General features: G+C 43.7%; 1 protein-coding gene across 4 annotated transcripts in view; it reads left to right on the top strand.

The window, feature by feature from the left end:
* The window catches only part of epb41l5 (erythrocyte membrane protein band 4.1 like 5), a 169204-nt gene that overhangs the window by 96140 nt on the left and 50020 nt on the right, over positions 1 to 23044 (top strand). For all 4 annotated transcript variants that reach the window (XM_068034882.1, XM_068034883.1, XM_068034884.1 and 1 more), the window contains exons 11-15: positions 7271 to 7440; positions 10468 to 10574; positions 11901 to 11931; positions 14793 to 14832; positions 16581 to 16696. In XM_068034882.1, coding sequence (XP_067890983.1) covers positions 7271 to 7440; positions 10468 to 10574; positions 11901 to 11931; positions 14793 to 14832; positions 16581 to 16696 — 464 coding nt within the window. The remainder of the gene's footprint in view (positions 1 to 7270; positions 7441 to 10467; positions 10575 to 11900; positions 11932 to 14792; positions 14833 to 16580; positions 16697 to 23044) is intronic.

The raw sequence follows: 23044 nt of genomic DNA on the forward strand, positions 1-23044 counted from the left end.
GTATCTCTCCCCAGGGTGTGACCAGAAAGAATTGAGTAAGCCAAACATGAAGGGAAAGCAACGGTTGTTGTTCATGTGGATTTTAAGAAAGCATTCGGCAAAGTACCACATTTGAGGCTCTTGGAACAGGAAGGTCATTGTCAGCTTGGATAAAAAAAATTGGCTTAAGGGCAGAAAACAGCAATTTGTGGTAAATTGTTGTTTTTCCAGACTGGTGAATGACCGATAGTTGTGTTCCCCGAGGTTCAGTGCCAGGATATATATATAATATATATATCTATCTTCCTATCTTTGTCTTTGGCCTCCTTGTCTCGAGAGACAATGGGTAAGCGCCTGGAGGTGGTCAGTGGTTTGTGAAGCAGCGCCTGGAGTGGTTATAAAGGCCAATTCGAGATTGACAGACTCTTCCACAGGTGCTGCAGATAAAATTGGTTGTTGGGGCTGTTACACAGTTGGCTCTCTCCTTGCACTTCTATCTTTTTTCCTGCCAACTGCTAAGTCTCTTCGACTCGCCACACTTTAGCCCCGCCTTTATGGCTGTCCACCAGCTCTGGCGATCACTGGCAACTGACTCCCACGACTTGTGATCAATGTACAGGGCTTCATGTCGAGTTTGCAGACATCTTTAAAGCGGAGGTATGGACGGCCGGTGGGTCTGATACCAGTGACGAGCTCGCTGTACAATGTGTCCTTGGAGATCCTGCCATCTTCCATGCGGCTCACATGGCCAAGCCATCTCAAGCGCCGCTGGCTCAGTAGGGTGTATATGCTGGGGATGTTGGCCGCCTCGAGGACTTCTGTGTTGGAGATACGGTCCTGCCACCTGATGCCAAGGATTCTCCGGAGGCAGTGAAGATGGAATGAATTGAGACGTTGCTCTTGGCTGACATATATTGTCCAGCCTCACTGCCGTAGAGCAAGGTACTGAGGACACAGGCTTGAAACACTCGGACTTTTGTGTTCCGTATCAGTACGCCATTTTCCCACGCTCTCTTGGCCAGTCTGGACATAGCAGTGGATGCCTTTCCCATGCGCTTGTTGATTTCTGCATCTAGAGATAGTTGAGCCGAGGTAGGTGAACTCTTGAACCACTTCCAGAGCGTGGTCACTGATATTGATGGATGGAGCTTTTCTGACATCCTGTCCCATGATGTTCATTTTCTTGAGGCTGATGGTTAGTCCAAATTCGTTGCAGGCAGCCGCAATCCTGTCAATGAGTCTCTACAGACACTCTTCTGTGTGAGATGTTAATGCAGCATCGTCAGCAAAGAGGAGTTCCCTGATGAGGATCTTCCGTACTTTTGTCATAAAATATATATATATATACAGCAGGATGGAGGTAGGCTAGCATGGCAGATAGAATTTAATACAGACAAGTGTAATGTGATGCATTTGGGCAGAAGGGATAGGGAGTGGCAATATAGATTAAATAGCACAGTTCTAAAGAGTGTGCAGATCTTTGAAGATGGTGGGGCATGTGAGAGAGTAGTTAGTAAAGCATATGGGATCTTGGGCTTATTGAGTACAAAAGTAGGGAAGGTATGCTGAACCTTTATAAAGCTCTGGTTAGGCCACAACTTGAATATTGTGTCCAGATCTGGTCACCACACTTTAGGAAGGATGAGGATTCTTGAGAGGATGCAGAGGAGATTTGCCAGGTTGGTTCCAGGGATGAGAGATTTTAGTTACAAGGTTAGGTTGCAGAAACTGTGATTGTTCTCCTTGGAGCAGAGGAGATTGAGGGGAGATTTGATAAAGGTGTACAAGATTATCACAGGTTTAGATAAGGTAGACAAAGGAAAGCTGTTCCCATTAGCTGAGGTACAAGTACTAGGGGCATTAGATTTAAGGTGTTCAGCAAAAGATGTTGGCAGGATGTGAAGATGAAATTTATGCAGAGAGAGTGGTAATGACCTGGAACTTGCTCTCTATGAGGGTGGTGGAAGCGGAGATGATTGATTTCGAAAGGAAATTGGATGGGTACTTCAGGGAAGTAGACCTGCAGGACTACAGAGATAGAGCAGGGGAGTGGGACTGATTGGATTGCTCTACAGAGAGGCAGCATGGACTTGGTGAGTCAAATGACTGCCTCCTGTGCCGTAATGAGTCTGCCGATTGAATTTGCTGTGTACTACCAGCTAGAATGGTGCTATTAGAAATCATGGAAGATTGACTGTTCAGTTGAATGTTTTCACAAATGTTGCTGGATAGAGAACCCTCCCCTTCAAATCAAATAGGTTAGCTTGTACTTTTGTTTGTTCTACTGGTCGATGCGAGGGTCTGGAAATGGCTGAGATTTTTTGCAGGTCTTTTTTGATGTGCAGGTAATTCGCTTTAACCTAAGCAGATTGTATCTTCTTCCAACGGTCACCTCTGAAGTCTTTTTGTAACTTTATTCAAAAGCAACTGCAGTGTGAAGGTTCATATTGATGAAGCTTTCTTGATAGTGGTATGGAGGGCCCAGCCCCAGTGATGCAGTGCTCTTGTGGCCCTGGCTTGTTTATCCTTCATTGCCATGCCTCCAGTACCACACCCTTGAGGCCAATCCAGCCTACACTAAAAGTCTTGGCAGGATTTTGCACCATGAGGCTATGCCAATTCAGATTGAGCTTATCCTCAACCAACATCCATGATTGCACTTTCTAGCAAGAGTCCCTGGGCAGTGACTGTTTTTCTCTTTCCCCTTCTGTGGCCCAGAGATTCTGAGGCTAATTAATAGCACCCACACACATCAGAGCAGTATGCCGGTCAGATGGCTCAGTGTCACGTCACGAGATGCATTTAACCACCAAACATTCAGCGGATGTACCAGTGAGGTTTTTAAGCTCAGATCATGCCTTATAGGGTAGCGACGGTCTGAACTGAGAAAGGGAAATTAGCTGAGCCTCTTTTTATAGGACTAATGGATGAAGGGGATAAGGGCAGCAAACAACTGGTCAACTATGCCAAGTGCTGGCACAAAGGGGAACCACAAATGATTTTCAAGAGCTGGAGGGAGATGAGGAATGCTGGGTGATGGATAAATTCTTCTCAGTCAGGCTGTGAAAAAAACAAGAACTTCATATTAATTTATCTTGGTTTGCTTTCCTCTTGTAGTAAATATTTATTAACCGCTGACGACTGGGACAGTCGTAGTCATGAGTCATAGAGGTTCGCAGCACTGAAGTGGTGGGTGAGGGGGCCATTGTGTCTGTGCCAGCTTTCTGCCAGAGCAATCCAAAGCTAATCCCATCACTTTTCTTTCTTCCCCCATTGCCCTCTGCTTCAAAATGTTTCATCTGCTCTCCCTGTAAAAGGTCTTTTGTGAGGTGTCGAGTACCAAGATTGATTGCAGGTGATTAAGTATCTGTGGAAAAGAAACTGCAAAAAACTTTTAGTTGCTAATCTTCCCTGGGTTTAAAAAGATGTCACGTAAAGGAGAATTAGAATGTCAGGATGCGTTGCGGTAGGCTTGGGTAGCACTGGGTTGTGGAATTAACATCCAAGCTTGTACTCCGATCAAGGACGCCAGTCTTCATTTTCTGTTCTTGCTGATGTGAGTTGGGGAGGGGGAGTCTTGGGCTGATCTGAAATGTCAGGCCCCCTCAGGGGTGTTGGAATGGAGCTGTAATCATGCGTTAATCGTAACGTCAGGGAGATTTTTTGTTGGTTAAAATCTGTGAAAGCTGGAAAGGTCAGTGAGGGATGCTGCTTGTTTTGAAAGGGCTCTGTCAACTTTGCTATCATACTGTAATTCAGTGTTGAAATTCGCACCGCTGTCACTGAGAGGTTAAATTACAAACAGAATCTCTAGAAATAAATACAGAAAATGCCACAAACTCTCAACACTTCAGTCTGCAATAAGAAAAAATCACAGCATCGAAACAGGCCATTCGGCACTTTGCGCCTGTGCCAGCTCTTTGAAAAAACTATACAATTAGTCTGACTCCCTTAGTCTTTTCATGTAGACCTGCACAGTTTACTCAGTCAATTCCACTTTAACTGTGTTGAACTCTCTGCCTCAGTGACTGCTTTATTGCAAGCAGCAAATGTTGATGCTAAGAAAATTTCAGTCTATTGGCAAAATCGTGTGCATTTCAAAAAAAATAATCAAGGTGGGGTTGGGAATTATTTCTGGCTGTCAGGATGCCTGCTAATTAAGAGACCACCTTTGGGTCCACCATCTGATTAAGGATGGTGGGTGGGTTCCCAAGGCTGCAGACCCAATCAGAGGGCTTGCAGCCTTTGAAGGGCGACAGCTCCATTGGCAGAGGTGGGTGCTGCTGCTTCAGGATGGGGACCACTGCGAGAACGCCTTCATTTTGAGGCGCCCTCTGAAGACGTTTGAATTTTTAAAAAATAAACTCTGCCCACAGAAGCCAGGCCACCCCTGTGGAGGGGAAAGCAGTGTCCAGGCACCTGCCTGGCTTGGCCCTCGCTGCGGGGCCTGCCCATGGCATCCCCAATCAACCCATGAATGGGAAGTTCATGATTCAAATTGGCGGGTAGCCTCTTCCAGTGATGACCCACCGCCCTCCGGGAAGGTCACCCGGAGACGGGAACGCGTCAGCCCGCTGACCCAACGCTAGATTTCTGACTTTCCTCCCGGTCCCGCCTTCAAGCCCACTCCTGCGGGACTTTCCTCCCGGTCTCACAGGAGTGGGCTTGAAGGCGGGACTGGGAAGATTCTGCCCTATGTCCCGGCGTTGCCAATTCTCTGACCAGAAACTTTAGTAATTTTGAAAACTGATTTCTGAAAGGGAGAGAAAGCTTAACATTTTAAGTGCAATCTTGTTACAACAGTGTGTTGCTCCCGCCTCAGTCAATTCAGTCACAGCATATTATTTAAAGTTTTCCCACCCAACTGGAAAAACAGCCAAATTAAACACTGTAGTCACCTCCAGAATAAAGCCGACAAGACTAGGTATCTTTTAGACAACAGCAAATTAACTATTTATTAAAAAAAACTAGACCTCAAGCACTATTAAGATAAATCTATGTCTAAAGACCTCATCACTTCTTATTTTAACCTAACTTCCCCATTCACACAGTAAACTGGTTTTAAAAAGTGGTGTTTTTAAAAATTAGTTTTTTCTTAGAATAAATAAATAAGTCTTTGAGTTACATTCCTGATGTGAGGGATGCTCATGTAAAAATAATCAAATGCCTCTCGAAGTCTTCACACGGATTTGATGAAGTAGTCTGTTCTTGATAGGCATTCAAACTCTTCTGCAGCAGGCAAGTCTCAGTCGAAACTTCACTTCAATACAAACGGTCTCTTCAAAGTGTTATTTTCTCCTTAGGCAATTAACTCGGCCTGTGGCTCCTTGTAGAATTTTTACTGAGAGATAGACAACTCTTTCCTTTCAGTAAGCACGCTTCACTGGTGTCTGGTTCAGACCGGTTTTTGCCAGTTTGTACACACCGTCAAATCGAAACATTATACGATGTGACCTCTCACTCCTGCTGTGGCCTAAGTAACGAGTGCAGCTGGCACACTGTGCCTCTGAAATCCAAAAGCTTCTCTCTCTGTTTTAAAGGCACGCACTGTTTTTAATCCGAGCAGAAAATAAGTACAGATCCGTGACGATCTCCATCAGAGTTCAGAAAGCTAGCATCTTTCCTTTTTCCTCCTTCTGCCCTAACCTACATTAATGGCTTATTCAGTAGTAATCTCGTTTCTGAGTTAGTTGCCCTACTCCAGAGACTTGAACACATATCCTAGGCTGGCAATTCAGTGCAACACTGAGGGAGTGCCACACTGTCAGAGATGTCATCTTTCAGATGAGACATTAAACCGAGGCTCTGTAAAAGATCCCTTGGTACTATTCGAAACAGCATACGGGAGATCTGCTGATGTTTTGGCCAATCTTTGTTTCCAGCCAACATCACTAAAATAGATTATCTGGTTATTTATCTCTGTTATTTGTGGGAGCTTGCTGTGTGCAAATGGACTTATTTTTCCTACATCACTTCATTGGCTGTAAAGCATTTTGGGATGCCCTGAGGTGGTGCAAGATGCTATATAAATGCCAGCTCCTCCTTTCTTTACTTGCTGCTCTCTGCTTCCACCTCTCCTCCCCTTCCCTCTCCCCTCAACAGCAAATGGACTCAAGTTCTGCTGTTAATTCCAACTATTTCATCCGGTGTGCGGGAATTCTGCCCCACAGTTGCAGAGGCCGGAATCATTTCCATAGAAGCAGAAGTTGAACTGGGGCAGCATTGAAGGGATGTTAATATCAAAACCAATCGAAGTTTATGCAAGTTGGAATTTAGCATTCTTTTGGGGGCGAATAGATTATACTAATTTTTTTTGTTGAAAAAGACATTCCACTCTCCCTGGAGTTGCTTGGCCTTGATGGGATATTCATTGAAAATGCTCCCAGTCTGTTTGTGAATCCCAGCAGGCCAGTGTTACAGCCCATTCATACCTTGAGCTTGTAAATTTTCCTTTTTTAAAATTCTTTCATTTGATGCGGGGTTACTGACATGGTCAACATTTGTTGCCCATCCCTAATTGCTCTTGACAACTGAGTGGCTTGCTAGGCCATTTCAGAGGGAAGTTAAGAGTCAGCTACGTTGCTGTGGGGCTGGAGTCGCATGTAGGCCAGACCAGGTAAAGATGGCAGATTTCCTTCCCTAAAGGGCATTAGTGAACCAGATGGGTTTTTACAACAATCGATGGTAGTTTCAAGGCACCATTACTGAGACTAGCTTTCAATTCCAGATTTATATTAATTCATTAAATTGAAATTCCACCAGCTGCCACGTTGGGATTTGAACCTGTATCCCCAGAGCATTAGCCCGGGCCTTTGGATTACTAGTTCAGTGACTTCACCACAACACCACCATCTCTCCTTCCTTTGCTTAATGGGAAGATCCACTAAAGTATCATGGAGTGCTGTGGTAGTCTTCACTCACTAATTTTTAGGCCCAATTGTTGCTACCCTCTCCTGCACTTTTAAGGTGTTGACTCCTTTCTTCAACACGCTATTGCTGTCCCTGATCACTTTCCACTATCTCGTTCTTCATGGGAAAGCCTAGAATGAGTGTCAGTGAACCTGGAACCTTCCGGAACTGTGTAGCTCAGTACCACACAGGACAGTGTATTTTTTTCAACTGGGGCAGTGACTGAATAGTCACTGTACTAAAAATTGTGTTTTTGGTTGCTCTGCTGCCTTGCATGCTGAGAGAGGGCGCACGTGGAATTGATTACAATAAGGAACAGCACAAAACTAGGTGAGAGAGCCAAATGAATAATTTGAGCGTTACTTTTTTTTTTCCCCACAAGGGTAAAGAGCAAGAACACACCTTTGTATTTCGGCTGGACCACCCTAAGGCTTGCAAACACCTCTGGAAATGTGCTGTGGAACATCACGCGTTTTTCCGACTGAGGGGACCTGTCCAGAAGAATTCAAACCAGATGACCTTTGTGCGGATGGGCTCCCGGTTCAGATACAGGTGAAATAGTCTGAAACCACGGGATCTGTTAAAGTACCTGATAAAATAATTTGGGTGGTTTGCAGGATGGCGGATGAATCTTTGAAGGTGAATGGCAGGTGAAGTGAAATCGTGTATTAATGGGGAGGAGTTAAAGAAGCATTGAATTTCAAGACGGATAATGTAGACGGGGACCTGACCCATAAAACCCTTAATAACATAGGGATGCATTCGGCGGTTTAGTAGTGTGTATACTTTTGAATGCATATACCAATGCAGTCATGAATTTAAGTTTTGAATTTCCAGAAGTATAAAACAAATATTGTTCACGTTGTACATATTGCATAGTATTTACGGCACAGGTCTATGTCCGTGCTAATGCTCCACATGAGCCTCCTATGACCTTGCTCCATCTAACCCCATCAACATATTCTGTTCTTTCTTCCCTCATGTACTTATCTAGCTACCACTTCACGTGGCACCAAGTTCCACATTCTAATGGCGTAAAGAAATTTCTCCAGAATTTTAAATTGGATTTATTAGTGACTATCTCATATTGATGGCCCCTAGTTTTTAACAAGTCATAGAATCATAGAACGGTTACAGCACCGAAGGAGGCCAGTCGGCCCGTTGTGTCCATGTTAGCTCTTTGCAAGAGCAACTCACCTAGTCCACTCCCCTGCCTTTTCCCCGTAGCCCTGCAATTTTCTTTCCCTTCAGATAATTATCCACTTTTTTGAAGGCCTCGATTTGAGTCTGCCTCCGCCACACACTCAGGCAGTGCATTCCAGTTCCTAACCGCTTGCTGCATTAAAAAAAAAGTTTTTCCTCATGTCGCCATTGTTTCTTTAGTCAATCACCTTATATTGGTGCCCTCTGGTTCTCGATCCTTCCACCCAGTTTCTTCCTATCTACTTTGTCAAGACCCCTTGTGACTTTGAACACCTCTGTCAAATCTCCTCTTAATCTGCTCTTCTCCAAGGAGAACAGCCCCAGCTTCTCCAATCTATCCACGCAACTGAAGTTCCTCGTCCCTGGAACCATTCTCTGAATCTTTTCTGCGCTCTTGCCAATGCCTTCACATCCTTCCTGAAATGTGGTGCCCAGAACTGGCTGAACTAGTGTTTTTTACAAGTTGTCATAACTTCCTTGCTTTTGTACTGTATGCCACTACTTCTAAAACCCAGGATACTGTCTACTTTATTAACCGCTTTTTCAACATACCCTGCCACCTTCAATGATTTGTACACTTATACACCTATACCTCTGCTCCTGCACCCACTTTTAGAATTGTACCATTTCTTTTATATTGTGTTAGAGCGATGGAAAATTAGTCTAATTAAGAAGATACCAGAACTGAGAGGTTATAATTTTCAGGAAAGAATGAATAAACTGGGGCTTTTTTCTCTAGAACAGTGATCTTTAAATGTCTTAAAGATAATAAACTTGTTAGAGTAAATGTGGAGAAAATGTTTCCACTTGGGTGGGGGTGGGGAACCAAAGCAAGAGGCCATGAATATATAAGATAGTCACTAATAAATCCAATCGGGAACTCAGGAGAACTTTCTTTACTCAGAGTGGTATGGATGTGGAACTCACAACCACAATTAGTAGTTGAGGTGAATAGCATAGATGCTTTTAATGGGAAGTTGGGTAAGCACATGAGGGAGAATGGAATAGAAGAGTATGCTGATAGGGTTTGGTGAGGTTCTGATGAAAGGTCACTGACCTGAAATGTTAATTCTGCTTCTCTCTCCAGAGATGCTGCCTGACCTGCTGAGTATTTCCAGCACTTTGTTTTTATTTCAGATTTCCAGCATCTGCAGTATTTTGCTTTGATTTTAGATGAAGTGGGGTTGCAGGAAGGAGGCTCATGTGGAGCATAAAGGCCAGTATAGATAGCTAGACCAGGTGGCCTATTTCTGTGTTGTAATGCATTGTAACTTGATATATAAATGTAGGTTGAGTGAGCGTATCAAACTGTATGAATGGCCAGAATATGATTGGCAATGTGTGTCTCATCAGTCTCATGGAAAATTTATCCAGCTACCTGCTCACATTGTTTTATACCAATTGTATAATTCTGCATTAGTGTTTAATCCACTCTGTGTGGATTTGTCTTGTGTTGTATAGTACTGTTTAATTTGGATTCAGTGTTACTTTTAAAATTGACCTAGGTTAAATTCCTCCACTTGAAATGAAGCTAATCCCTTAAGAAAAGTACCGAAATGTAACAGCGTTCAGTTCTGTGGTGATATGATGTCTATCCAGTGTTTTTATTGACATTTTGACAACTTCCTTTTACTTGTCTTACCAAACTGCAAATCTTTGTCTAGCCTATTTTCTTTGCCAGTTTTATTTCCCCCCTTTCTCCACCTTTTCCATCTTTGCCTGAAGGTGTTGACTTCTGGAAGGAGTACAGTAACTTGGGCAATGTTTACCCTCTAGTGCTTCTCCCAGTTGACCTTTTGGATATGAGACTGGGTTACTCAACCATGGAGTGAAAGGGTGGGAGACGAAGCTGATCCTAATCCAGTCATCACCTGGTGCCCACACATGCACATACCAAGCGATAGAGGAGCATGAATTTTGTCTGAATGCTCTCTCCCTAATGTTGGGGGCAGTGGGGTTGGTTGGGGGAGGCGGGAAGGGGGGGGTGGAGGTGAAATTGGCCAACTAACAGCGTAGATCAGAGATTGCAAGTGTAATGGCCTGAAGAGCTAAGAAGCTTTTATCTGTCATCAGCTTGAGATGATATTAGTGGGGCTTTGTGGCGTTGTTATCTAGAGTTTCTGGTGTGCACGCCACAAATCTGTTGTTTGGTAATACCGGTGGATTTCCAAGATCCCTGCGAGTTTAACTAGCATTAAAAATAATGAACCATCCCAGAAAGTGGGATCTTCCTGCTCTGTTTGTCTCTGCTAATAGCTGGACAGACTGACATTCTGCGATTGAACGATTCCGGTTGTCAGAAGTAGTTAGTTTTTTTTGTACCTCTGCCTCACCTGTGGCAATTTCAGGAGTTAATTTGAGGTGGTTGATTTATAGTGGCAGAACGGAATACCAGACCACCAAAGTCAGTAAACCGCGACGGCAAGTTTCCTTCGAGCGCCGGCCCAGCAGACGCTATTCAAGAAGATCAACGCAGCAGCGAGGTAATGACCTGACTAAGCATGCATGTACCTGAGAGTAGAGAGACCTGGAAATGACTTCTAGTTATTATGTTCCTGAAATCAGTGAGCAAAAAGGGCATATTCCCCTTGTGTTAAAGCCCGCATCGGTTGTGGCCACACGGCACCAAAATGCACACATACCACACTTCAGATCTTTGACACTAACAATAAAGGACAGAAAAAGACTCTCGAGTTCATCCAGCCTGTCCTACACAACAGCGATACATGTGCATCACAATATCTAGACTCCCCACCCACCTAAAAGCCATGTGATCTTCTGGGAGATGCAAAACATACCAAGCCAATTTGGGGGAAGGAAAATGGAAAGTTCCAGAAGATCCCTCCGGCCCTGATTAATTTCATGTAAGGTGATGCAATACAATACAAGATTTCTGACTAAGAGATCACAGAAAGATTGAAGGAGTGGGTGGTTATATCTGTGAATCAGCCAGCAGATTTCTGTGCTTCTTTCATAGAATCTTACCGCACAGAAGGCACCATTCAGCCCATCATGCCTATGCCAGCTCTTTTGAAAGAGCTACACAATTAGGCCCACTGCCTTGCTCTTTCCCCATAGCCCTGCAGATATTTCCTTTTCAAACAATTATCCAATTCCTTTTTCAAAAGTCAAGGTTTGAAATTTGCTTCCACCACCCTTTCAGGCAGTGCATTCCAGATCACAGCATTTCTTTAGCAGCACATGATTTCTGCTGTAGTACACCAGTGAAATTTCTGTAATGACCGCACAGCTTTTCTTTCAATCGTTGAGGCTTGTCTTTTGCAAGTTAGGGTAGGGGGACCCTGTGAACGTGTCAACATTTACATGAGGGTCCCCCACACAGCAAAGTGTGAATAATGGCATTTACACGGTAAAGGTCTGAAGGTTTTATAATAACTTTGTGTGTGTGTGAGGTTAATGTTTAACTATTCTAGTGTTGCAAGATGAGGTATTGGGAAAGAGTAAAACTGTCACTGAACTTACACCAATATGTGGAGGTAATGTACCTCAAGGAGGCCTGGGATACTTTGCTGAGTGATGGATTGAGGAAATCGCTGACAGATAACCCCTACTGTAAATTAGATGTGCGTTTTTGTTGATGGGGTGGGTGTTTGTTAAGGCTCTTTTTCAACATTATTTGCTATGCTTAAATTCTGTGAACTATGCCTTGATCCGAATGGAGTTCCCTGCGTGCCTGTACAACTACTTAACTTTCCTTTTCAAGTGATTTTTAGATTGCGTATATATTATCCCTCTACACCAGCATTTGCCAAGAATGCTACTGACTGCTGCTGTTTGTGTTTTTACAGCTAATCCTTTCAACCGAAACTTGGAACCAAGGTAGGTGAATGCTTTACTGAATTCAAACTAATGAATAACTGAGAGTCATTGACTAGGTAGAATTGTTGAGAACGTTTAGTTGATTGTTTATACAGGCCATGAGGCCAATCTGCAAGTCAAGAGTATAGTTTACAGCCTTCACAGTACTTTCTGGTAATTATTATTACTTTAAACAGTTTGTATTGTTCGATATAATGCAAACATAGTGATTGCATTGCTATCTAATTTGTATATATAAACTGGGTATGGCTGTTGGTCATAGTCATTTAAGGCCCAGTAGGAGGCCACTTGGCCCATTGTGTCCATGCCGGTGTTCATTATATATGTGTGAGCCTCAACAGTAAGTGTTGCTAGGCTATTCGACTCTGGACACAATATCAGGGTCTAATTCTGTGCTTACCTGACATTTGCGTACACATATGTGCACATGCCAACACTTGTAGCATGGGTTGAGAGTGTTGCCCAGTTTCTTATTTTGAACCTGGGGCACCAAAGCGAATTGTAGTGCCCTAACTTAGATTTGCTAACCCAACAACAACTTTCATTTATATAGTACCTTTAACATAGTGAAATGTCCAAAGATGCTTCACAGGAGGTTCATAAGGCGAAATTTTGCACCAAGCTACATAAGGAGATATTGGGGCAGCTCACCAAAGGTTGGTCAAAGAGGTAGGCTTGAAAGAATGTCTTAAAGGAGGAAAGAGAGTTGGAAAGGTTTAGGAATGGAATTCCAGAGCTTAGGGCCTTGACAGCTAAAGGCACAGCCAATGGCGATTAAAAAGAGTACTGCAATCTCGGAGGGTGGTTGGGCTGGAGGAGATTACAGAAATAGGTAGAGGTGAGGCCATGGAGGCATTTGAAAGCGAGGATGAAAATTTTAAAATCAAGGCAATTGCAGACCAGGAGCCAATGTAGGTCAATGAGCATGGGTGCTGGGTGAACAGCATTGAGTGCGAGTTAGGATAAGAAGAGCACAATTTTCGATTGGCTCAAATTTATGTAGGGTGGAGGATGAGAAGCCGGCCTGGGAGCCTTGGAATAGCCAGTCTAGAGGTATTGAAGGCTTGGAGTGTTTCAGCAGCAGATGAGCTGAATGAGGGGTGGAGTTGGGCAATGTTGCAGAGGTGAAAGTAGGTGGTCTTGGTGAAGGAGTGGATATGCACAGACTGAAATCAGACCTGGAACTTCCATAATGCATATGACTGTGCCACTCGTTGAACTGTTGAGACTGCTGGCTGATTCTGTGGTATCCTTGAAGCATAGATATTTCACATTGTTTGTCTGAAGGGAAGAACTTCACTCGATAGCCTGTATTATTTCCAAGCATTGTATGTGACATGTCAAATGGGCTTCTTGTTTTTTTTCCCGTCTATTTCTCATTTAAACTAAATGACTTAAAAAGGCCTTCTTATCCTCCTCATTTTCGCAATCTGTTTTGCTCTCCTCCTTCCCATATGGTGGTCATTAGAAAATGATTGATTGAAATTGCAGCAGACCCTATAACAGACATGTTTAAGAAGTTGGGTAAATGTTATGAATCTGTGGTGCCATCACACAGCCATTGTGTCTGTTTGAAGCTCTGGCAAGGCTTCTTGCACTACCCTTTATCTGGCCAACTCCGTCCCTTTTTTAAAATGCAATGTTTTTCCAGCTTCTCTGTGGAGGAGTGTAAACCACTCTTCCTGGTGAATGCAATTTGTTCTCATTTATCAATAGTGTTGTGGTTCTTCATCCTTCTCAGTGAAGCTCAGCATGTTGTTGCAGGGAAGGTAGGGTCTAGTTGCACTGTTTAGTGGCCTCCCTCCCTGTGCTGACTGAACACAGATTGATGGGGGATGTATACCACGGCAAGTTGTCGGGATGTGAGGCTCCCAGCAGAGCTAAACTCTAGTGAATGGCCTCTCCTAAAGTCTTGTGCTTGGAGTGAGGTCATCATGGGCTGATTTCCAGTGTTCCCACCACTCAGTCACCTTGTGACTATTCACTTTCTAAGTAAGCAGTGTAAAAAGTCAGAGTATATGATCTATATATAGCTATCGCCCAACACGCCCTCTGTCTCAAAGACCTTGGCTTCTGATGGGGTGCTGTTCCTCAAATAATGCATGATTTTGAGCATTAGTTACATACGGAGCTGAATAGTAAATGTCGGCAGGCTATTTATCAAGGGAGGCGGGTACAGATATCCCAAAGTTTGTTCTTTTCTTCACTTGATGTCTGTGTTCGCAGGCACTTTTCAGCAGCACATTAATCATGAGTGGCGTATTTTTAATAAATACGAATAAACTTTCAAAGATTTATCTTCAGTCTTTCGAACTAGGACACTGGGGGAGCGGGAGGCCCTATATGCAAGGGTGGTGCTAGGACTTTGCAACAACTAGTACAATGTCATGGGTTTCTGAGCAAGTCAGAGCCTCAAGCAGATCTGGTGAGAAAGATTTAGCATTGTTGTCTGGTAAAATATAGGGACCCCAAACTGAATGTTTCTCGAGGTCTCTTGCACCCCCATCTGTATGATATAGCCATTGTAAATTGTCCTTATGTTTTTGAAGACTGCATTTGTAAAATCCTTTAATTTAGTGGCTTTAAACCTGGTTTTCTGGTTATGAACCTATTTGCTGGCTTTCAGTATAATTGCTGTGTTAGTCATGGTTTTCATGGCCTTTAATTTAGTGAAATGTTTTTGTGTTCGGCAACTAGAATAGCTTTTTTTTAATATATATAATATAAACATATATAGAACAGTTTTGGAGCTTTTAGTGCAGAAGGTTCTAAAAAGCTTAGGACATGGCTAAAATATTATTTTGCCACTTGTTTTATTTTTTTTTTAAATTATGAACTGTTTGTGTTTTTTTTTAAACCAGTTCTCACATTAATGCAGCAAGCCAGAAATCTGCCGCCCAGGTATGTGTCCTTTATTGTTCTGCGTACGAAGTGTCTGGCTCCTTGTTCATCCACAGCTTGCCTTCTCTAAGGCCATGCTGTGCTGTGCACTGCCTTGCTGGTGGCCCTGTACACTGACCACTGTATCCTGGGTGGGGGAATTTATTTATTTTTTCTTGAATGTCTTTAAAGCGATTGATAGCAGAGACTGAAAAGGAAACCGAGCCGGTCTACGTCTGTGGGGGGGGGGGGTTATGCTTAATTGCTGAAAGTGTGACTCTCAGCTACATTATTGTGTAAATGTGACAATCACGCTGCATTTGTTGAATTATACAGCACAGAAGGAGGCCATTCAGCCCATTATGCCTGTGCCAGCTCTTTGAAAATACTATCCAATTAGTCTCACTCCCCTGCTGTTTCCCCATAGCCCTGTAATTTTTTTGGTTTTCAAGTGTATATCTAATTTACTCTTGAAAGTTACTATTGAATTCCAAGCTCGCACCCCACTTGCAGGCAAAGGTAAATGACCACTGAAGACGCTGCTTTGACTTATTAGTATTTTATTCTGACCAACAGGAACTGAGAGCTTCATTAGCTGAGACAACCAGCAATGCAATTTCAACACCGCTATCCTGTATTGTCCTTCCTTAGTAATGACATAGTAACATGGGGCCTGCTCCACTATTCAGTGGCTGATCTACACCTCAACATTTTATGAAAACAACCCTCAACCAATATCATCAAGAATCAATGATTTATTGTTTATCTTACTGCTTTATGTTGGTCACTGATAGTCGAGCATGGCAGTCATTCTGCACTACTAAGCAAAGTCCTTGTACTTCAAAAAAAAAGTAATGAATTATTGAAGCATTTTGAGCTGTTGCAAATGTGATGAGACACGATGGGCTGAGTTTTGAGCTCCCTTGGAATGGGAACAGAGATGGGGGGGGCCATAAATTTGCGTGGGAACGCGGGGGGGGGGGGGGTTGGGTTCTCCCCCTACCTTCCAACCCACCAGCGGGACCCCTGTCTCCATAACAAAATACAGCCCCATAATTGTGAACATAGCTTGGAAATCTGTGGAAAAGGTTGAACTTTGAGCATATCACCAGGGTACTAGCACCGGATGGGGTGAATTATATTATTTTCATACCCAAAATGTACGGGGTGGATTTTCCGGTGGGTTTCGGAACCCCAATCTCGGGACAACATGAGGACCCCAAGCCAGCACTTGCTGGCAGCGACACTGACTGTGTAATCTTCCTCGAGGTGGCCTCCTATTGGCCACGTCCACACTCTCTGTCCTATTAAGGATGGTGGGCGGTCTTCTGATGCTGAGGCCCAGTCAGAGGGATGGCAGCTCCAGAGCCAGGGCAGCCCCACTGGAAGAGGTGGGTGCTGCTGAGGCGGGTCGGGGACAGTCAGGGTGCCTGAACATGGAGGTGCCTTTGCTGGCCAATAAAGAAAATAAAGACTCCTGAAGCTGGTAGGGGGTGAAGAGGGAAACACCCCTCCCCCGCGGCTGGATCGGGCTTGGCCATGATTGCGGCCTTTCATCCAAGAGGCCCCGTCATTGGGGCATGGAGCCTTTGGCTGATCTGATTCCTAGCTCACTCCTGGGAAAGTTCCCTGGTGGCGGGAATGCATTGGTAAGACGTCCTGATGCAGGAAGATCCAGTCCGTAGTGTCTGCAGTTTGATCCTTTGTGGTATATGGTCAACAAAGTGCAATGTGTCTTTACACAGCTATTTTAATTTGTCTCTTCCAAGGCCACGATGGTGAGGTCAGTTGTCCCTGTTGTAGCATCATTACCCAGTGTCCCTGCACCAATTGAGATAGCAAATCTTCCCAGAAGCCCAGGCCTTAACCACTCTGAGAAAAGGAGGTAAGGATGATGAACTTTATCATTCAGTAACCGAAGTTATGTTAACACATGATTGTGAAACCAATAATGCTTGCACAATACAAACTTGATGAATGTTTGTCTTTAAATAAATGCCTGTGGCACATTAGAAATTCAAAAAGCCAAATACGATATTCCATATCGGAGAATGTCTTCTTCCATTGCAAGCACAGATTTGTATGTTGGCGTTCCCGGCTTAACGTGCATTTAAAAAAAAAACTTTTCATCAGTGTGATTTTTTTTTTTAAGGAACTATTTTTCCGTGAAAATTGCACATTTTGCAACAATTCAAAAGTAGTTCTGTGGTAACTGCAAATCTTGACAGCTTGCAATCCTAGCAACAGAGATATTATGCTTTTCAAATTGAATGTTATGCCTTTTAATGAAAATGAACTGTACTTCCAAAGTTGTCTTTATCATACTTGAACTTTTTGTGGCCAAACATAATGGTAATGTTTGGATGAATTAATGCCACAGTGAGGTGAGGTTTTTGTTTTACAGAGGAAACTGTTACTGGGTAAACATGTACCAGACCTGTCCAAACACAGAAATATGGTTGCATCAGATATTGTCCCCTACCACCAGCATCGAGGACTGGAAAAGCCTTCCTTTGCAGGGCCAGCCTGGAAGTTCTACCTATGCACAATTCAGATGGGTAGAACAACTGAGGTCTTGTTTAATTATTATTGGTAACAACAATAACTATGCATTTATATGCATTCTTAAATATTATGGATAAAAACCCTTGTGGCCCTTCACAGAGGCATGGGGAAGATGAACCCAAAGAAAGAGAAATTAGGAGGTGTGACCAAACACAAGCCCCAATTAACATGGGGAGCCTCAATCTTACAAACTGTGTGGAAGTTCCGTTAATGTCAATGGAAGAGCTCACATCTAGATGAGATGAACCCCTAATAAGAGCAGCTATGTTAATTTTCAAGAGTTGGTAATGATGAGGTTCCACTGCCCCCATCGCCTTTCTGTTTCATAGTCTTGTTTCTTGCACAGGTCTGGCCATGGTACCAGTTGACCAGTTTTTAAAATAAATATCCCAAGTTGGGCTCTGCTAATGATGGTCAGTGCCAGGCTGCCACTCAAAGCACCGACGGTCTTCATTTCTGTTTTGCGTGCTGCTCTGTTTGCTGCTATCTGCAGTTCCAAATTGAAACGATTGAATCAACTGGCTTCTTTGATTTTTTTTTGTCTCATCTCTGATCTGTTCAGTCTCTGGACTCTGTGTGCTCAAGGTGGTGGAACTCCAGGGCTTGACGTAGTGCGGAACCGTTGAATGTGGTTGTTCCTTCCAGTGGTGGGTGATGGTTTTTCTCTTTGGTCTGATTGCTGGGTGTATGATCTGGCTGTGACCTGGGGTGACCTGGCCGTAACAGAATGAATCATCTGCCAGTTCTCTGAAGGATCGTTTTCTGCATGCCTTACTTTCTGCTCATGATGATCGAGAAAACGCTCACTCTTTTGCAAATCCTCTGATTAACTTTCCTGGCTGTACGTGAAGTCATGTGAGAGATTTCTTTTCTAAGAACATAAGAAACAGGAGTAGGAGTAGACCACACAGCCCCTGGTGCCTAGTCTGCCATTCAGTAAGGTCATGCCTGATCTTTTACATCAACTCCACTTTCCTGCCCTATTCCCAAATCCATTAATTCCTTTAGTGCCCAAGGATCTGCAACAGGACACAGATAGGCTAGCAGAATGGTGGCAGATGGAATTTAATACTGACGTGTGTGAGGTGATGCATTTTGGCAGAAGTAGTAGGGAGAGGCAATATATACTTAGTGGCACAGTTCTAAAGAGTGTGCAGGAACAGAGGGACCTGGGGGTGCATGTCCTTTGATCTTTGAAGGTGGCAGGACATAGTTAGAGAGTGGTCAGTAAAGTATATGGGATCTTGGGCTTCATAAATAGAGGCATTGAGTACAAAAGCAGGGAAGTTATGCTGAACCTTTATAAAGCTCTGGTTAGGCCCCAACTAGGGTATTGCATTCAGTTCTGGTCATCACACTTTAAGAAGGCTGTGAGGGTCTTTGAGAGGGTGCAGAGGAGATTTACCAGAATGGTTCCAGGAATGGGGGATTTTAGTTACAAGGTTAGGTTGGAAAAGCTGGGTTTGTTCTCCTTAGAACAAAAGAGATTGAAGGGAGATTTAATAGAAGTGTACAAGATTATGATAGGCTTAGATAGGTGAGACAAGGAAAAACTGTTCTCACTAACAAATGGTACAAGGATTAGGGGACACAGATTGAAAGTTTTGGGCAAAAGCTGCAGCGGGAATATGAGGAGGAACATTTTTACGCAGTGCGTGGTAATGACCTGGAACTCTCTGCATGTGAATGTGATGGAAGTGGAGAGGATCAATGACTTCAAGGGGAAGTTGGGTAGCCACCTGAGAGAAATAGACTTGCAGGGCTGTGTGGATCGAGCCAGAGAATGGGACTGACTGCATAGCTCCCCGGAGAGTTGGCATGGACTCGATGAGCTGAATGGCCTCCTTCTGTGCTGTAAATGACTCTATGACTCTAATCTATTGGTCTCAGTCTTGACTATGCTCAACAACTGAGTGCCCATAGCTCTCTGATTCTAAAGATTCACAATCCTAAATGGCTGACCCCTTATCCTGTGACTATGTCCCTAGCGCTGGACCATCCAGGAGAATCAGTCTCTCTGCATCTACCTTGTCGGCCTCTCTAAGAATTTTGTATGTTTGAATGAGATTGCCTCTTATTCTTCTAAACTCCACACAGTATAGGCCCATTCTACTCAGTCTCTCCTCATAGGACAGACCTCTCATCCCAGGAATCAATCAGTATGAATAAGGAGAGCAGATAGAATCAAGCTTCGGTTTAGCTGTATGACATTCCCTGTCTGTTTTGAGGTTAATGTTCCCATTGTAAGCCTTACTTCTTCTCAAGTGTAAATAGCTGCTTAACCTGAGCATCAAAATAATTCTGCATAGGCAAGGCCCATGTAACATGCTTAAACCCCTACTGGATTTGAATAAGTTAGAACATAACCTTGAAACACCTGCTGGGCCAAGAATGCTAGCATCAACTCTTTGGCCCTGTCAGTGAGCCCACTTGAATAGCAGCCATCCAGCAGGAGGCTGCAGGCCACAGGATTTAATGTTGCATATTTCACTTCCCTCCTCTTAAATCTCCAAGGACCTTCCAGCATGTTCTTTAAGAATTCAGCATGACTCACAGATGTAAAAATAAATTAAACCAAGCACCAGATCAGTGAAAAGTGAAGAAGCTTTTGAGAAGTACATGTGCTTTTTTATGTACTTGAGAACTAATTTGCAGTTATGGAAAAATAGCTGGGATATGGGACTAAGCCAGCACAGGCAGGATGGGCCAAATGGCCTCCTGCTGTGCTGTGCAATTCTATGATTCTAAGTAAGAGGATGGGAGGGTGACTTGGGGCAATTTGCAGCTGTTGATTTCAGTAGAATTGCACTAGGCTTTATGGCAGTGTGATACCAGTTTGTTGTGGGCTGTCCTGTGGACTTTTGGTTGGGCCACGTTTCAACTTTTATCAGTAAATATGCGGCTGAGAACAAATTGGAGTCCATCCTTCGTTTGGGGTTTTAGAACAAACGCCAGCAGTGATGGAAGGAGGAAAATGCAGCTTTAACTTTTGAGGAAGATTCAAACTTTCCGGACACTGCCTTGTTAATTGGATTGAGGGTTTGACTGTAAGAGAATTAAACATTCAAAGAAGCCGTGGCAATCTACAAATGGAAAGCCTTTTGACACGTTGGGCTGGATTCTATGAGCTCGCCACCGAGCTCAAACAATGGCAGCCCGTCCACGCAGGCCGCATGCCAAAGAGCCGCCATGATCATAAGCGCGGTGGCTCCCCCCCCAATCACATGGAGGGGGTTGGCTGTCCATCCCCGGCAACGGCGTCAGCTGCCTGTGCATTTTTAATGGGCAGCCAGCCCTGCCGAAATATATACATTTTTTTAAAGAGATAAGACCCCAGAATTACATAAAGAAAGTTCCAATGCCCCCTCGCCCCACCAATAACAATTGCATGAACTGTTTGCACTTCCCACCCCAAAACACTTAAACTTTAACATCTGCCCTCCATCTCTTTCCCCCCCACCAACCTGAACAAAGTTTAAAGTACAACCCTTCCCACTATCCCCTGCACCCATGATGTTAACTAAACCCCGTTTTCCCCTCGCACTGATAAACTTACCTCCTCCCCCCTTCCCCACCAGTGTTGCGCCTCGTTTTCCCCGGACTAAGATCCGAAGGCGCGTGAGTGCCAGCTGCCCGTCCTCAAGATCTGAGGTAAGTATATGCAAATACGTTAATTTGTTTATTTGGATATGACGATTGTGGTCTAATCGCGGTGGGAGGGGGGCGGGGGGGTGCCGCCATGGTGCCTCGCCACCGCTGTGAGGATTGGGCTGGGCCCTGCTGGCGTTGAGGTCCGTGGCAGGCCTCATCCGGAGCCATCTTCAGGCCTCCCGATGTCGAGGGCTGTTTAAAATCCAGCCCATCAAGTCCATTCCTTCCAATTGTCATTTGCAGCTTGGCCTTTTGTGCATTCTACTCAATCCACTTGATCTCGGAAGGGAGGCAACCAAACACTGGCAAAGCTCCAGGTGAATAATGCTCTGAAATCTCTCTGCAATTGGGGTAATTGAGCAAAGCCACAAAATATTCATCCAGGCTTGGAACTGAGGCTTCAAACACTGACCAGTTGTGCTGCACAAGTGACAGATTCAAAGCTCCATTCCTGTGGAATCTAGCAGAAAGTTGTTTATAATGTAGTCTCCGTCGTGTAACCTGTGCATTTGTGATTTATGGTCCCATACTCCTCTTGCCATTGAGACAGTGACCAAATCACAAAGTGACTTTTAGGAACATCAAATTCCCACTGCTTCTTCTCCGAGACTGTTAAAAGCAGCACGCTCTCAATAAGAAACTAACTGTAGTAAGGGTATAACACAGCTTAGAATGAGAAAAGACTATTTAGACCATCCGTTAACTCCCTCCACAGGTCATGGCTCCCCATCCTAAACTATTAACAAGGTATTATCTGTAGCTTAGATTCCTACCTATCCTCATAGCCCTCCAAAAAAAAAAATTAAACCAGAAATATTCTACTTTTAAAGCTGTCACTCATGTAAATCAAATGGTTGCATTAATATCTCAATTGACGAGAATTAAAAAGATAGTAATTCCATCTTGAGTTGAGATGCTCCTTCACAGCTGAACCTTCATTCTAGAGGTTTATGATGTCTTCTAATCCCAGTCGTGGTGTTCTATGCTTCCTTAGCACTCACACTGCTATCTATTATTGAGTAGGTAGCATTAATCTAAAACCTCTACTGACAGTAGCCATTGCAAATACTTGTTTATATTTGAGAGTTACTGGCAGGTCCAGCGGTTTAATAAAATAAAATAACATTCCTGGGTCAATTCCATTATCTCTTCTGTGGGGATTATATCGCATTATTAGAAGGAAATACTCCTACTGCTCATGGATTTATTTGGAAGGAGTGAGTGAGGCGCTTTCAAGAAGGCAATGAGCCCTGTTGCTAACATTGCATGTCGACGCTTTCTCTGCTTTACTCTGCTCTGAAGTGATAACTGCATGAAGAAAAAAATGGCCTTTTTGCTCTGTGGCAACACTGAAGACTGACTGGCAGAGTTGGAGCCGTAGCTTTTAAAAGTCAAGTGTGATGAGCTTTCCTCCTAAATGATTGTAAGGTAAATCGTAAAATTATGCTTAGTTATCATCCTGAGTTCTCTGAATGTTATGTGTCTCACTGTCGACTGTGCATTGTTCGTTCTATACTTTCGCCATTGCTCTTCAATAATCCTGCACTTGATCTTCATATTTTCTTTCACATATTCATTTTTAAAGCATCGATATCTCTTAATTCCACATGGAATGCACACAGTGCATCATTGTACTGTCATATAATTTATTTATATTTGAATTTCTGCAGCTCCCCAGGCACATACAGAATAATGGGTTATGAACAAAAAAAAAAACTACAGATGGGGAAAAAAAGAAAGACTTGCATTTAGTTATGGTGAACTTTCATAAAACACTGGGTCGGCCTCAACTGATGTAGTGTGTCCAATCCTGGGCACTGCACTTTAGAAATGATGTGAAAGCATTAGAGAGGGTTCAGAAAAGATTTACGAGAATGATTCCAGGGATGAGGGACTTGAGTTATGTGGATAGATTGGAGAAGCTGGGTTTACTCTCCTTAGAGAAGGGAAGGTTGAGAGGAGATTTGATAGAAGCATTCAAAATCACCGGGGTCTGGACAAAGTAGATGGAGAGAAA

Source organism: Heterodontus francisci, chromosome 7 (assembly GCF_036365525.1).
Source record: "Heterodontus francisci isolate sHetFra1 chromosome 7, sHetFra1.hap1, whole genome shotgun sequence".
Lineage (NCBI taxonomy): Eukaryota > Metazoa > Chordata > Chondrichthyes > Heterodontiformes > Heterodontidae > Heterodontus > Heterodontus francisci.